Genomic DNA, 16,282 nt, shown 5'->3' with positions numbered 1-16,282 from the left:
ATGTTTCTCTTGCAGTCTGATGTTACTTACCGCAATCATGAAGACTGGGCAAGGAAAAGCACTGAATGTTTTTGAAATATAGTCTAAGAACTCTGTGCCCACAGCGGTGTCAACACCCACAGGGTCTAGTGAGTCATGATGTATATGCAGATGCCTCAGCAGGAAGCATGCATTGCAGAAGGAAGTCAGCAAGAGCCCAGAGCCTGTGGGTGCTATTCACACACTCAATGTGTCTGCCTGTTCATACTCGTGCACTTATTTTAGCAGTTGCAAGTAACTGGCCATATTTTGAATAATCCTTAAAATTATTTTCTGAAATCATCAGACCAAGTGGAAGTCATAAAAAAGGAAATGAGCGAACACTTTTGGATATTTAGATTGTGGGTCCCTCGGGAGGAGAGTGACCAAAAAGAAATGGGGGGACAGTGCTCTTTTGGGTTGCTGAAAAAGTTCATTTATAGAGTTTCAGTTCCTCTACACTTGGTAAAATAGTAGTCCAAACACAACCAAGACTTAGCTCATGTCTGTAAGCAGGGAGCTTAAGGAAAGTTAACAAGGTGCCTAGGTCAAAGCATTACTGAAATGGGGAATATATAAGGAGTACTATCTGCCCTTGGTTAGCTGATTAGACAGAGCACAGATGTTTGCTTTTCATCAACAATAACAGGAAAACACCCTCAAGAACTCACTGGGGGCAGCAAGCATGCTAGGAGAGGGGTCCACAGCCTCTTCTTCCTGGAGCTTCTTCTCAACAGGTTCTCAGCCTTGCATCTGTCACCCCTAGCTTATCTTGTTGGATGTGTTCTGAACACACACTTTATTCAAGGATCACAGAGATAGGCAAAATCCCTCTATCCACTGGCACATTTCCCATTCTGTATTGCGATGTCTTAGAAATCAATTCATCAACATTTGCCAGTGCATTAGCACCAGCTGCCTCTATTTACTTTGCCACAACAATCAATATACCTTGCTGAGTATTATAGAACAACTGTGAACATAGTGGTAGTAGTAGGTGTATGTCACATAGAAATGGGTTGTGGGCAGCTCAGGGAGGCACTATTAAGGTAACATGAAGACTCTGGACTGAGTTAATGATTGTGCCATGCTGCATCTATCTGAGTTGCAAAATATTAAAATATTTTTTTTTGTTTTCCATGTGCTTTTTAAATTATTTATTATTTTTAATTCATTAATTACATTGTATTATGTGACACAGTTTCATAGGTACTTGGATTCTCCCCACCCCTCCCCAAACCCTCCCACCATGGTGGATTCCTCCACCTTGTTGCATAACCACAGTTCAAGTTCAGTTGAGATTCCCCCATTGCAAGCATATACCAAACATAGAGTCCAGCATTTTATTGTCCAGTCAAGTTCAACAGCTTCTTAAATATACCCTCTCTGGTCTGAAGACAGAGCCAGCAGAGTATCATCCCGATCAATTAAAAGCTCCAACATACCATCAGCAAAAATTTACATCATTATGGAATTAATTGACATAGTAATGAGTAACCAATATGTTAAAATATTAATAAGCTTGAAGGAATGGAAAAAGTAAATGGGTACTTTGGAACATGCTGACTTTTTGTTGGCTTTTTAAGTCATTCTGGCAAAGAGAGGATAATTAATTCAAACATGAAAGAGTGAGGCTTATCTTAAAAATCATAAACTTCAGAATCTTCAAAACAGAACTTTCAGTTAAACCACGGATTTCCCATATTTCTATCAAAAAATAAACTTAAAAAAGCTACAAATATGGAGAGAAAATTCCAGAATCCAGACATTCAAGGAACAGAAAGAAAAATTCTCTCCAACCCCGCAAAAATCATGAGGAGCAAAAAATTTGTGTATTATTACAATAGAGAAAAGTTCAGTAATAAACACTGATTTTTCATTGAAAATTTGCAAGGTTGTATTAGACAAAGGCACTAATCGCAGAGCCAGTATACAACAGTCAGACATCTTGTCCAGGGTTTGTTTTCACAGTGAATTTGATTCAAAATCCTGACTTAGTAATTATTTTATGGCAATGTTTTCTTACGAAACTCCTAATTTCTGATAGGTAGGCAGGATTGGTTTCAGTTGTATGACTGATGTCTCTGGGAAAATATTGTTTTAGTACCATTCCACTTCCTTTATGTCTTAAAATAGGGACTGGAAGTTTGGCAGAGATTTATTGGCAAAACAAAGAGAAGAGAGATAGTTGATTATTTCCTGGAAAGGACAGCGAGGAAGACAAGGCTTTGAGGCAGATGTCTGTAGAGCAGTGTAACCATAGTTGTGACATTTTCATTTCCAGGTTGTGAGCCACATCCAATCCATGACCATCATGACCACATTCAATCTGAGTCATCTGGATCCAGGCACATTCATCCTCCTTGGGATCCCAGGGTTGGAGAAGTTCCATGTGTGGATTGGGATTCCCTTCTTTGTCATCTACCTAATGGGCATTATGGGCAACAGTGTCCTTCTCTACCTTATTTCCACAGAGCGCAGCCTCCATGAGCCCATGTTCTTCTTCCTTTCCATGCTGGCTGCTACAGATCTCATCCTGCCAAACTCCTGTGTACCCAAAACACTTAGCATCTTCTGGCTGGGCCCCCAGGAAATCAGCTTTGCTGGCTGTGTTACTCAGATGTTTTTTCACCACTGTAGTTTTGCCATGGATTCTGCCATCTTGCTGGCCATGGCCTTTGATCGCTATGTTGCTATATGCTTTCCTCTTCGGTACAACACAATTCTCACCCGTCAGTTTATTAGTAAGATTACAGTGGGCATTATCAGTAGGAGCTTTTGTATCATCTTCCCTTGTGTGTTCCTGTTAAAGCGCTTGCCTTTCTGCCGAAACTTTGTTGTCCCCCACACATATTGTGAGCACATAGGCATTGCTCGGCTAGCCTGTGCAGACATCTCCATCAATATCTGGTATGGCTTTGCTGTGCCTATAATGACTGTCATATCAGACCTGATCCTCATTGGTGTCTCCTACAGTCTAATCCTTCGTGCAGTCTTCAATCTTCCATCCCAGGATGCTCGCCAGAAGGCTCTCAGCACATGTGGTTCTCACATTTGTGTCATTCTTATGTTCTTCACACCCGCCATATTCTCTGTCCTTGCCCACCGTTTTGGTAACAATATTCCTCGCTCCTTCCATGTATTGTTTGCGAACCTCTATGTAACCATCCCTTCTGCACTCAATCCAATCATCTATGGGGTAAAGACCAAAAAAATTCAGGACAAAGTCATCCTCCTCTTCTCCCGCAAAGGGAAGCATTGACATGAGATTAAAAAGTTGGGAATGAAAGCAGGTAATTATACTTGATTTGAGAATGCTACTCACTTTTAAAATCCCTACAGTGTTGACTCAAATTTATATGCAACGGAGAAATCTACTATAGGTTGTAGCAAGTGGTGAGCCAAGATTACCAAGTAGATTTCAAAGGATACAAACAATTAGAGTTGAAGGACATACGTTTGCCTGAAAAAGATGGGAGATTTTTAGCTATTTTTGGAATAAAAGAGCATGTTAATCATATATAATGTAGACAGAAATTCTATGAAAATGTCTATGTATATTCCAGTGTTTAAAATTATATAGAGCAGTATATTAATTATAAATAATGTAGGCATATTTTTTATGAGTATATTTAAAAAGTTGAGTTAAGGTCTCCCAATTATGGAAACTTTGTAGGGAACTTTCCCAGTAAAAACCAACGATAACAGCAAAGATTACTGTTCCTAAAAGAATCTTCCAAGAAAATCAAGCATTTAAGACAGTAGTCTTCCTCAGACTTTAGTGAATGTAAGAATCACCTGGGGAACTCGATAAAAGTGCAAAATTATAGACTGTGTGATCTAGCTAAAGGGGATCTCTTTGTTGTTGAATAATTATGTAGGTGATATTGATATCTTGGAGTCTTGCTTTCATCTCATTCTGACGTTGAGGAGACGTCTCAACAAATTCACAGATTTGGTTAACAAATGATTTTTTTGGTATTTTTGAAAATAAAATAACTTTCTTTTATTTTCTGAACAGTTACTTCTGGATCAGTATATGCACCCATTATAAATGTCCCAGAGTTCAATGTCCTATCAATTAAAATGCATGATCATTTGTCTCCTTTTTACAATTATCTTCTCAGCCCAAATTTCTCTATTTTCTGCATAACTTTTTGGTTTCTGACACAATGCAATTTTGTGAAAAAACAAAATTCTGTCATATCTTTTAGTAACTATATAGATTAACCTTTTAATAACTTGATGTAGCAGACTTTTTATTTTATAAACATGGCCAAAACAGTATCATATCTTTCCTGATTTTCTGTAGATTGAACTGTTTGTCATTACTACAATAGTTCAAATATAAATGTCCCCATTCTTGAGTAGTAAGTTGGCCTAGGAAATAGATTTCCTGACCACTGCTATTAGGCCATGAAAAATCTTTGGCATTTTCACTTGAGGCCTTTAAAATACTAGAACTTGGAACCCAGCTGCCATGCTTTGAGCTTCTAAGATAAGATGGAGAATTTGTGCCTAACTGTTCTAGAGAATAGGACTAACTGAAATCCGAGCCAATGGTCCATGAAAAATGCCAAACTACCAGACATGTCAGTAAGCCATCTTGGACACTCATTCCCATGAAACAGAACTGGGTGCTGATTAAGAAACTGGTGATGGGGGCTGCTGCTTTGCTGTGGTGCCTGTATCCCACATGTACCCCAATTTGAGTGCCTGTGCTCCATTCTGACCCAGATCCCTTCTTATGGTCTGGGAAAGAAGCAGAGGATAGACCAAGACCTTGAACCCTTGCGTATATGTGGGACACCCAGAAGAGGCTCCAGGCTCCTGGCTTCAGAATGGCTCAGTTTGGGCTATTGCGAACATTTGCCAAGTGAACCATCAGATTGAAGATCACTCTCAATTTCTCCTTCTGACACTGTAAATATACTTTTCAAATAATAATAATTAAACCAATCTTTAAAATGAAACTGTTGATGCACTTTTGAATGTGGCTGGTCTAGAACTATAATGAAAAAATGACTGTTATGTGACTATTTCACACAGGAGTCTCAACTGCAATTATGCTGTCTCTGCATCACCATCTTATATCCTTCGTATTAGCATAAATAACTCCTTTATTTACTTCACAGATCTTCATGCTGCAAGGTCCTATGTACAAGGGACTGAACTAAAGAGATTTATATTTACCAGTTGGGTTTAGAGGCTCAGAACATGGATTTTAAATTCATCCCATAATGGAAAGAAGATTTGGGGATCTTAGAGAGTGTATTTTTGCTGCAGGAAAGGATACATATTGTTACACTTTTAGAGAGGACTGGGGCAAGTTTTCTTTTCTAGAGATGTCTGAAATGGTATCTTGTATCCCATGTAGTTTGTCGCCATGTGACCTTGCCTGTCTTCGAAAAGGTGCAGTCTAGTTACTCTACATTTCTTTGTGGAATGACTTCAGTGACTTCCCTGCAAAATTGATGTGAAATTTGAAGACATTTGGGGCAAATTTTAAGAACCAGTATAGTAAGCAGCTCTGTGGTGCAACAGATTAAGCCTCCACTGATTATCTTGGAAACCCACATAGTTGTTTAAATCCAAGTCTGTGCTACTCTGCTTATGATTGCAAAAGCAAGAAAATGGCACAAGTATTGGGTCCCTGGGAGACCCAGTTGAAGTTCCGCATTTCTGGGCTCATGGCTTCTGCCTTGACTGCCCCTGGAGTTGTGGCCATTTACAGAGTGAGAAATCCTGTAAGTTACTCATTTGTGTCGTCGAACACTTTCTGGACACTAGTACACAGCTCTTCCCTTCCCTTCCCTCCCCTTCCCTTCCTTTCCCTTCCCTTTTCTTTTTAGTTTTATTTACTTATTTACTTACATGTCAGAATTGCAGTAAGAAGGATCTTCCATCTTCCACTTCACTTTCTTTTTTTTTTTTTTTTTTGAATTATTTATTATTTAACTTCAGTAATTACATTGTATTATGTGACACAATTACATAGATACTTGGGTTCTCCCCACCCCTCCCCAAACCCTCCCACCATGGTGGATTCCTCCACCTTGTTGCATAACCACAGCTCAAGTTCAGTTGAGATTTCCCCATTGCAAGCGTATACCAAACATAGAGTCCAGCATCTTATTGTCCCGTCAAGTTCAACGGCTTCTTAGGTATACCCTCTCTGGTCTGATGACAGAGCCAGCAGAGTATCATCCCAGTCAATTGAAAGCTCCAACATACCATCAGCAAAAATTTACATCATTATGGAATTAATTGACATAGTAATGAGTAACCAATATGTTAAAAGTAAATGCGGGTTCCCCACTTCACTTTCTATATGGCTGCAATGGCTGGAGCACAATCATCCAAAATCACTAGCCAGGAGCTTCTTCTCAATCTCCCACATGGGTGCAGGGACCTAAGGATTTGGGCCATCCCCAGCTGCTTTCCCAGGGTACATTAATAGGTAGCCGGATCAGAAACAGAGCAGCTAAAACTCAACGTGGCTCCCGTATTGGACACCTGGACCACATGTGGTGGCTTTGCTCACTGTGCCACAGCACTGGTATCTGCTGGGCAGCCTTGATTGAGCTGCTGCTAAACAGCTAATATCCACTACACCAATTCCAGTGAAGACTGGAAATGACCACCATTGCAATGAAAATATTATCACTGTGTGAGAAAGATACTGTTAGTGAGAAATGTCCAACGGACTCCAGTAAATCTAGAGAGTCATAAGAGGTAATAATCGATTGTTTTAAAGCCACTTTCCTTCTGGTTAGCTTGCTTTGCAGAAATGAGAGTGGGACAATTTAATCCAAAGGCCTTGACATTTTACTTCATTCACTTAATTTCTTGAAGATATTTTAGAATTTATATTTGCACATCCAATTATTAATTATTCACATTTCAGACATTTCATGTAAAATTCAAACATTATTTAATATTTTATTTACGTTTGTATTGATTTGTTTTTGTTTGAAAAGTGAAGAGACAGGAATTACTTTTCCTTGAATTCTTCAAGGAATTGATAACAAACTGATAAATCAGTTGATTGCTAGTACTGCCCTCTCGCCTGTCTTGTTTCTCCCTGTTTCTTGATTCTCCTCCATATTAATTGTATGGTTTATTCATAAAAGTGCTTTTTAATATAATCTATCTATGTGTGTATGTGTGTCTTTTCCCCACCCAAACATAACTCTTAAGACACACTTTATTGTCCTTTGCAATAACACAACAACCCTATTTAATTCTCACTCTCAATACATTTTGCTCTTAAAGCCATAGATCCAACACTTTTCATTCTTTGAACTGTCAGTTTTTACTCTCTATTGAATCTTTCTCCCTGAACATAAACACTTGATAACATTTCTCCTAATGTTATTTCTTGATTCTAGTTTCCACCCAACATTATACCCAATTCTCTTGGGTTGTTTTGCAATATTAGCTTTTTGGAAGAGTTATTTATGCTTTTCGTTTCTTATTCTCTTCACCAATTTCTCCTTAATTTCTACCAAATCCCACGTTACTATTGCATAATTTCATTCTTTTCAAGGTCAATTGTGACTGTAACTGTTGTAACAGTGATGTTAGTCCTTTTACTGCTTGGCCTATCAACAGTATTTTAAATACTTCAACATACTATTTCAGTATACATTTTTCTTTTTTCACTTGACTGCAGCATTTATCTCCTAACAACTATTTCTTACTTGTCTCCTAACAGATATTTCTTTTTCCTCATGTAACCTGTAAATATTAGGGTCCAATCTTTATATAAATTCCCTTCTTTGTATCTATTTTATGATGATCTCATTAAACACACAGCTTTAAATATTACCATTGTTATGATAGAGCAGGTGTTAGCCACAGTGAATAAATTGCAACATGAATATTTGTGTCTCATATTGCAGTGATCTCAATTTTCTGCTAATGTGTTTCCTGAAAAGCCACAGGTGATAGCTCAAATGGTCAGGTTCCTGCCACCCTCACAGGAGACGAATTCAATTACTGGCTCCTGGGCATTTGGGCATGAACCAGAGAATGTGAGTTAGTTTTTCTATCTTTACCTTCCTCCTTCTTTCTGAATTTAGTGGTTCCAAAAGCCTGGTACAACCTGACCACACTTTTTGCATAAAGGTGGGACAGCCATTGACCTCTTGCTACAAGATGATGGTGACTCCTTCTCCTGCTTTAAAAAATGTTCAGCCTTTGGGAGAAGACCCTGACATGACTGGTACATTTCTCCAGAGATGTTATTTGTAAATTCAGCACTGGTGCTTCGAGTCCCAACAAAGCCTCCTTGGATTAAAAACACCTTCACAGGGTGGAGATAAATGAAAGTAGAGCTACTTGTGTTGGTTCAGAGCTTCTCTGCAGCTGCAGATTACCGAGGAGGCTAGGTGAGTCTTATACGTGATTGAAATGGACAGAAAGCAAAGCTGAAGACAGTTCTGCAAAGCCAAGGGCAGTGGTATGGGATGAAAGAAAGATATTACCTCATGCACAACAGTGATGTCCTTGGCTACTCTAGATGTCTGAGACAGCCTTCTGATTTTATTACACAAATTGCAATTCCAGAAATATAGCTTGTCTCTGAGTAACCTTAATATATGCCCAAAGTCATCATCAGCAGGTGCTTCTTTGCTTTGCACTTGAGTGCTTTATGTTGTACCAGTTTTAGTCTCCTACTATTTTCCTCTCTGCCTAAGGCAGCATAGTCAGGTGGATCTCTAGGTTCTGCCTTCCAGGAAACAATGACAAGAGTTTCTTTGTTTTTTCCTTAAAGTAATTTTTATGCACATATTAAAGGTATGAAGTTCAATGTCGAAACAAAGCCAGTGAAATGGTCAGTATAGACAAGTAGAATAGTTACTTTTTGCTCTCATATCAGACCAGTAAGGCTGGAATGAAACCATATTTATTTGGCAATGTGTAATTTTATTCCTGAGTGTCTAGGACCTTCACAGTATTTCCAAAGAATCTAGAGAATGAGCACCTCATTTGATATTCTATGTCTTTGATGTCTGATAACAGCTAGAAATCACCGGCTCTCCCTGCCAAAAAAAAAAAAATCCACAAAGCACCCTATTTTTTCTCAATACAGGCAGTATCAGAATTTCACATACATAAAGCTAGAAATCCTTGCTATATTATCCCAAAATTTTATTTTATTCTTGGCAAAACCAGGTGAACTGTGTCAATTAATGTCTTAATTAAAACCATTCCTCTAATAGAAGTAAGAAAAGCATTCTCTCACTTGTATCTTAGTGACAATGTAGAAAAAGCTTGCCCCCTTTGTGCTGATGATTCACAAGTTGATGCTGGTTCCTTGAACCAGGAGAATTAGTGAGAGGACCTTAGTGACCCTGCGACTGCCAGAAAGCCATCCTGTTTTCTATTTTGTGAAAAATTCACCTGACAGCAAATTGTGGCTGAATCTTGGATATCTGAGAAAAGTCTTTGATTTAGGAAAGAGGAAACACATGCCTTCGCCCTTGGATTATAGAACGAAGGAAGGCCAGGACAGTTTTCTGCTTGAGGAACTGAACGAGGCATCCTCCTTTCACTGAGGACATAGTTAGAAAAACGGAATCTGAGATTTCAAACTCACATGAGAAATGGATCCTTACAACTAACGTGTATTCTGTGACAGAGATTTGATTATATGTACTGAAGGGGTTTTTTTCTTGGTGTATTCTTAATAAATCCGGTGAAATATTGTAACTTGATGTTATTTTAGGAAACTGAGGATGAAGGGACGTGAGAAAATTAGTCCAGGAAAAACAGCTAGTGTTTAACTGGAGAAAAGCTGTCTTTTTAACCCAGGTGGTCTAAATCCAGATTCTCATCTGTTATTCTTCAGACTGGCCCACAGAGCGCTTCAAGAGAATGACAATATTGGGAGCCAAGTCACACAAAAAATGTTCATCGTTTAGAGTTGGAGATTCAATTTTATTTCCTCAAGGAAGCTTTCCCTGAGCGGGAACTGGCTCAAGTAACTTTTCTTTGTAACATAACTCATTATGGCACTTTATGCATTCCATTTGATTAATCCTGTGTTCATATTTATATTTTAAGTTTAATATGTCTTTAAGCATCTTTTTTATACTTCAGTGTATGTGAAATGCCTCAACTGATACATTGAAAACCCGCAAAACTTTTTTATAAAGGAACAAAATGAAAGACTAACCACAGAATACAAGTGCTCAAAAAACCTAAGAGATGGGAAAGAAGCACTCATGTTTAATATGGGTTTTGATCATCAACACTGGCTTATTGAAAACAAAAAGATTCTCAGAATCTAAGTGGGTGTGAAGTTGAGAATGATTGCTTCGATCATATATTCCCTATCACTAGAAATGGATAAGTAACTGCCACATGTCATTTTCAGAGCCTCACATTTGGAAGTCAGGCATCATAGATTCATTGATGTACAAATGCTTCATAACTTATTTCCTAACCAGATGGCAAGATTACATTGCATTGGCTTAAACATCTCAGATATGATCGAGACAGCTACTAAAAATCTTTACTTTTCCAAAATGGCTACAATGTGATTTTTTAAATTGCTTGCTTTAGAAATTATAAATGAATTTGAAATGTGCAAGAAGTTATGTAATATTACTAAAACTGGCAGGAAACGCCACTGTTATGACCTTAAAATAAAAATATTAAAATTGAAACTCATAGTATTATTATCTATCCAATTTTCAGTGTTAGAGTCAACTTGCAGTATGTGAGAAATGCATATTCTAGTTACTAACTGGATAAAAGTCATAATAGATTATTAGTTGGCCTTTTAATCATGCAGTTTCAGATGAGCAGGGACTGAAGGAAGATTATTATTTGTAACTATTACACAATTCTTTAATCCTATTATAGGTTCTACCACATTCTAAAATTCTTTTTAGGAGAGAATGACTGGATGAAGTTCATGTTAATACTTTGTCCAAAGCCAAAAATATTTGAATCCCAAAGACTGGACTTCAGCAAGGTAAGAACAATGAGACTGACTTCACCTTCGGGGTCATCCAAGGCAGGGGTGCTCAGGAGTTTTACCTTTCTTTTCTCTCTCTCTCTTTTTTTTTTAAAGATTTATTTATTTTTATTACAAAGGAGAGACAGAGAGGAAGATCTTCCATCCAATGACTGACTCCCCAAGTGAGCTGCAATGTGCCCATCCAAAGCCGGGAACCAAGAACCTCTTCCAGGTCTCCCACGCGGGTGCAGGGTCCCAAAGCATTGGGCCATCCTTGACTGCTTTCCCAGGCCACAAGCAGGGAGCTGGATGGGAAGTGGAGCTGCCGGGATTAGAACCGGAACCCATATGGGATCCCGGCGCATTCAAGGCGAGGACTTTAGCCGCTAGGCCACGCCGCCAGGCCCTTTGTTTTCTCTCTTTTAGCTTCCTATTCTGAAGCCGTGACTCAGGCGCCCTGTAATGTCTTCCGACTTAACTCATTGATAAGCTCCAGCCTCTGGCATGGCTTTTCTATTCCTTTGGCATTCCTCATCTTCTTGGAGATTTCCTGAGCATGCATCTATGAGATTTCTGGATTGACTAGCCTAAAATATCATAGTGCTAGAGTGGTCATACTCTAAAGCTGTTGGAGAAGACCAGGAGAGATACATTTTAAACTTTACTTATTCATTTGCTTATACTATTCGAAAGACTGAGAGAGAGAGTGTGTGTGTGTGTGTGTAAGTGAAACAGAATTCCCATCTGAGAATTATATTCTTCAAATGCCCACTATGGGGGCTCAGCAAGACCAAACCAGAAACCAGCAAATCTATTTAGGCCTCCTGGGGGTTGTAGGGCCCCAAGCACTTGATCCATCACCTGCTGCTTACTAGGGTGTGAATTACTAAGTAATTGGAACAGAAACAGGCAGGACTTGGTCTTAAATACTCAGCTATGATCATGTGCCAAGTGGTGACTTGACCTGCTGTGCCACATGAACACTTCTAGATATGTTTTTTTTAATCAGACCGATGTATATGACTAATCAGGAAAATAGAAATCATATATATATATATAATTACTTTATAAATGAGTTTAAAAAGTGGTGAAGAACACTTCTGGAAATGTAAACAGTGAAAACAATGATAGGGATAATAAATTCAATGAGACTGTGACTGATTTTTTAAAAAGATTTATTCGCTTTTATTGGAAAGGCAGATATATAGAGAGAGGAGGAGAAGCAGACAGGAAGATCTGCCGTCCGATGGTTCACTCTGCAAGCAGCCGCAATGGCCAGAGTGGAGCCTATACGAAGCCAGGAGCCAAGAGATTCTTCCGGGTCTCCCACACAGGTGTAGGGTCCCAAGGCTTTGGGCCATCCTCCCAGACTACAAGCAGGGAGCTGGATGGGAAGTGGGGGGGCCGGATTAGAACGGGCATCCACATGGGAACTGGCATGTTCAAGGCGAGGACTTTAGCTGTTATGCTACGCTATCATGCATGGCTGATTTTTTAGACGCACTCCCAAGAAGAAATAGCACTTTTCAATTATGTCCATTTACCCAAATCTGTTGAAAAATAAATCAATAAATCCAATTTTTCATTAATTATTCACTAAATATTATTTGCTGATTTAATGTATGCAAGGTGGAGTTGCTGCCAATAGGGAGAATAATGCTCAGAAATTTCACATATATTTATGAAAGGTATTTACATATGATTAGGCAGCTTGATATTTCTAAAAGCAGGCGTATGAAGATGTGCGTACTCTATTCATGGGGAAAAAAACCTTAAAGAAGGATGTCATAAGACAGACATTTTCTGACTTTTACGAGGTTGACAGGTGACCCCATGGAGATAGCCATTCTGTGCAGTAAGAGGACCATATTAAAAAGAATGCTGGTATAAGAAAAGATGCTTGTAGATATTTGATAGCTGGAATATGATGTGCAAAGTGGAATTTGGTGCTAGGTAATACTGGATGGGTAGACAAGAGCAAGCTCCAGAAGAGAATTGCATGATATTGCATCAGACTGCAGGAAACCCTCAAACTGGGTATCTTTGGAGAACGTACTGCAGAAACCACTAAAAGACACGTGAATATGTACAAGGAAATCACAAATGCCCGGGAAATTTCCCAGCTGGCACCATTACAATCCTTTAACTGAAGGGGAAAGAGGAAGATAGAATCTCCAGACAAAAACAGAGGCAGAAAGACCATTCCGATAGGGTTGTTCAAATGCTCTTCTTCTCACTTTTCTTCCTCCTTATTACTTCCTGCTGATGTTTTCTCATGCCAGATAGAATCACAAGTAGTCCTTCCATACAGTTCCTAAGTTCATACAGTTCCATAAACCAGGGTTCCAGGACCCAGAATGTAGTGGAGAGTACGTAATGGTAGACCAGATGAGGTTAATGTAAAGGAAGAAAGGGTTACATTTGCGTAGTAGTTGATTATATTTATGTTTTTAGAATATTTAGACAATAATATAAATTTTATGGAAGATGGAAATGATACAAATGGACACTGTAGACACAAAGTTACTTTGTTAATCCAAGAAGTGAGAGAACTGATGGGAAAGGAAGAAAAGAAATCAAATGGCTATCAAACACAGACATACATATGAGATGACATTATTTCATTTTCTCACTACTTTTAGGAGGATTAAGCTTCTGTGTTCTGCATTACTATGCACTCGGCATCTGTTGTCAATGGCACTGCCTTTCACCCCTCCACGTTTATTTTACTTGGAATCCCTGGGATGCAAGACAAGCATGTTTGGATTGCCATCCCCTTCTGTTCCCTGTATATCCTTGCTCTGCTGGGCAATGGCACCATCCTCTACCTCATCATGATGGACAGAGCTTTGCATGAACCGATGTACCTCTTCCTATGCTTACTCTCCATCACTGACCTGATACTCTGTTCTACCACATTGCCCAAAATGCTAACTATCTTCTGGCTCAGATCGCACAAAATTTCCTTCCATGGCTGCCTCACTCAAATGTTTTTTGTGCATGCAGTCTTTGCGACAGAATCAGCCATTCTACTGGCCATGGCTTTTGATCGCTATGTAGCTATCTGCCGCCCACTGCATTATACATCCATCCTCAACGCCACCGTCATTGGCAAGATTGGTCTGGCATGTGTGATTCGTGGCCTTCTCTTTGTTTTTCCCTTCATCATCCTCATTGAGCGCTTACCCTTCTGTGGACATCACGTCATTCCCCACACGTACTGTGAGCACATGGGTATAGCCAAGCTGGCCTGTGCCAGCATCAAGCCCAACACCATCTATGGTCTCACTGTGGCACTTTCAGTGACTGGAATGGATGTGGTTCTCATCGCCTCTTCCTATGTCCTGATCCTGCAGGCTGTGCTGCGGCTGCCCTCCAAGGATGCACAATTCCGAGCATTTAGCACTTGTGGAGCCCATATTTGTGTAATCCTTGTCTTCTATATTCCCGCCTTTTTTTCCTTTTTCACCCACCGTTTTGGTCACAGAGTACCTCCGCAGGTCCACATTGTGCTTGCAAATCTATATCTCCTGGTGCCTCCTGTTCTCAACCCTCTGGTCTATGGCATTAATACCAAACAGATTCGCCTGAAAATATTTAGCATTTTTACAGGGAGGGGATAACCATAGTCTCTACATACCACACGAACCACTGGCAAAGTTTACAGTGAAGCTTTTACCTACTTCAATGCCGCTTATCCATGAACTAGAGGTTGCTGCTTCTGCTAACTGTTGCAAAACACTGTCATATATTACCTGGGAGTTTTTTTTTAAAAGTATTTAGAACTCGTCCACATGAGTGAAATATTCAAAATACCATTTTTGGTGAAATTATTATTGATTGCTTAATAGGCCTGTAAGTTCTGAATCATCCTAGACAAAAAAAGCAGGAGGTTAAATAGTACATTTGGGGAGGACTATTCTCTCTGTGTGTAGAAATCCCATGTACCAGAGGGAGGACAAACCCATGCTCCGTTTCATTCTGCTTTTTCAACTTTAGTATTCATCTTTATTTTTCTGAGGTCTGAGACTCACTCCATCCTCAGCTTACTTAGTTAGTAATGACATGTTTGATGAGTTAGGGCCATACAAAAGACCATATTTTTATTGCAAAATATATGAAGTTTGTTATGCATTTCAAGCATGAATTTAAGTTATAATAGTTAGATTCACAATATTGTGTAAACATCATCACAATCTATTTCCAACATTTTTTATTCCCTCAAGTAGAAACCCTGCTATTATTAATAGCTTCCTATTTCTCCTTTCTTGAGACAGCAAACATTTTGTAATAATTTCTAAGAAACTATTTCTTTTTTTGTATTTGAGCATCTACTTGAAAATATCTCTAAGGATCAACCATCTATGAAGAACAACGTAGTTTCACAGGTGAATATAGCACAGAAGCATTTAATAGCCGAGTAGTTTTTTTTAATCCAGTCCTCTGTTAATGGGCATTTAAGTTGTTTCCATTTTCTTGTGATTATTGATTGTGCTACAGTGAACACTGGAGTGAGTGCATGTTGCTTTCTCATGTAACAAGTCTTTTGAAAATATTGCTGGATCATATGGTAGGTGGATTTGTGTCCTGCCTGCTCCATTTCCCATCCAGCTCCCTGCTTGTGGCCTGGGAAAAGCATAGAGGACAACCAAAGCCTTGGGACCCTGCACCTACATGGATGACCTGGACGAAGTTCCTGGCTTCTTTCAGTTCGAATCAGTTCGGTTCTGGTCGTTGCAACTACTTGGGGAGTGAACCAACAGATGAGAGATCTTTCTCCCTTTCCTTCTCTCTGTGTATATCTCCTTTTCCAATAAAAATAAATAAACCTTAAAAGAAAAGTAAGAAACAAAAATGGTACACACACAGGTTGGCATGTGCATTACAGAAAGATTTAGTTATGAGCCTGGGGTATGTACCAGTGCATTTGTGTCTGTCTAGTTACACGTCTTTTGAAGTATTGATTATTCCAAGCTATTTAATTTGACATTCACTTGTCTCTGACCTTATTTTTCTCTTATTGACAACTGATTCCCTACAAAGTCCTTCTAGAGAATTGGTTCTGTAGGAAGGAATTATAATAATCAAGATTCAAAACCCAGCTCAAAGATAACAACACCTAGAGTTGTATTGATGAAATATATGAAGTTTGTCCTCTTTAAATTAATAAACCGGAGGCCCCCCCCTGAAAAAATAGAATAGATAGTCAGAGAAATACAAGAAAGGCTTAGAACCAAACAAGAAATGATCAGCGTGGATCCACATATACCTTACTAGATAGGACACAAAGAT

General features: G+C 39.0%; 2 protein-coding genes across 2 annotated transcripts; both read left to right on the top strand.

Moving 5' to 3' along the window:
• Nucleotides 1-2,323: 2,323 nt before the first annotated feature.
• On the top strand, nucleotides 2,324-3,280 carry LOC101524969 (olfactory receptor 52H1-like). Its single transcript, XM_004590097.2, has one exon. The coding sequence runs from the start codon at nucleotides 2,324-2,326 to the stop codon at nucleotides 3,278-3,280; it is 957 nt and encodes a 318-aa protein (XP_004590154.2).
• A 10,382-nt stretch (nucleotides 3,281-13,662) lies between these two features.
• LOC101524726 (olfactory receptor 52D1-like) lies at nucleotides 13,663-14,613 on the top strand. The gene has a single exon (XM_004590096.2). The coding sequence runs from the start codon at nucleotides 13,663-13,665 to the stop codon at nucleotides 14,611-14,613; it is 951 nt and encodes a 316-aa protein (XP_004590153.2).
• Nucleotides 14,614-16,282: the final 1,669 nt, after the last annotated feature.

The sequence above is a fragment of the Ochotona princeps genome, chromosome 4 (genome assembly GCF_030435755.1).
Source record: "Ochotona princeps isolate mOchPri1 chromosome 4, mOchPri1.hap1, whole genome shotgun sequence".
Taxonomy (NCBI): domain Eukaryota; kingdom Metazoa; phylum Chordata; class Mammalia; order Lagomorpha; family Ochotonidae; genus Ochotona; species Ochotona princeps.
Note: the sequence above shows the minus strand (reverse complement) of the source record. Positions and strands in the feature narration are given on the sequence as shown.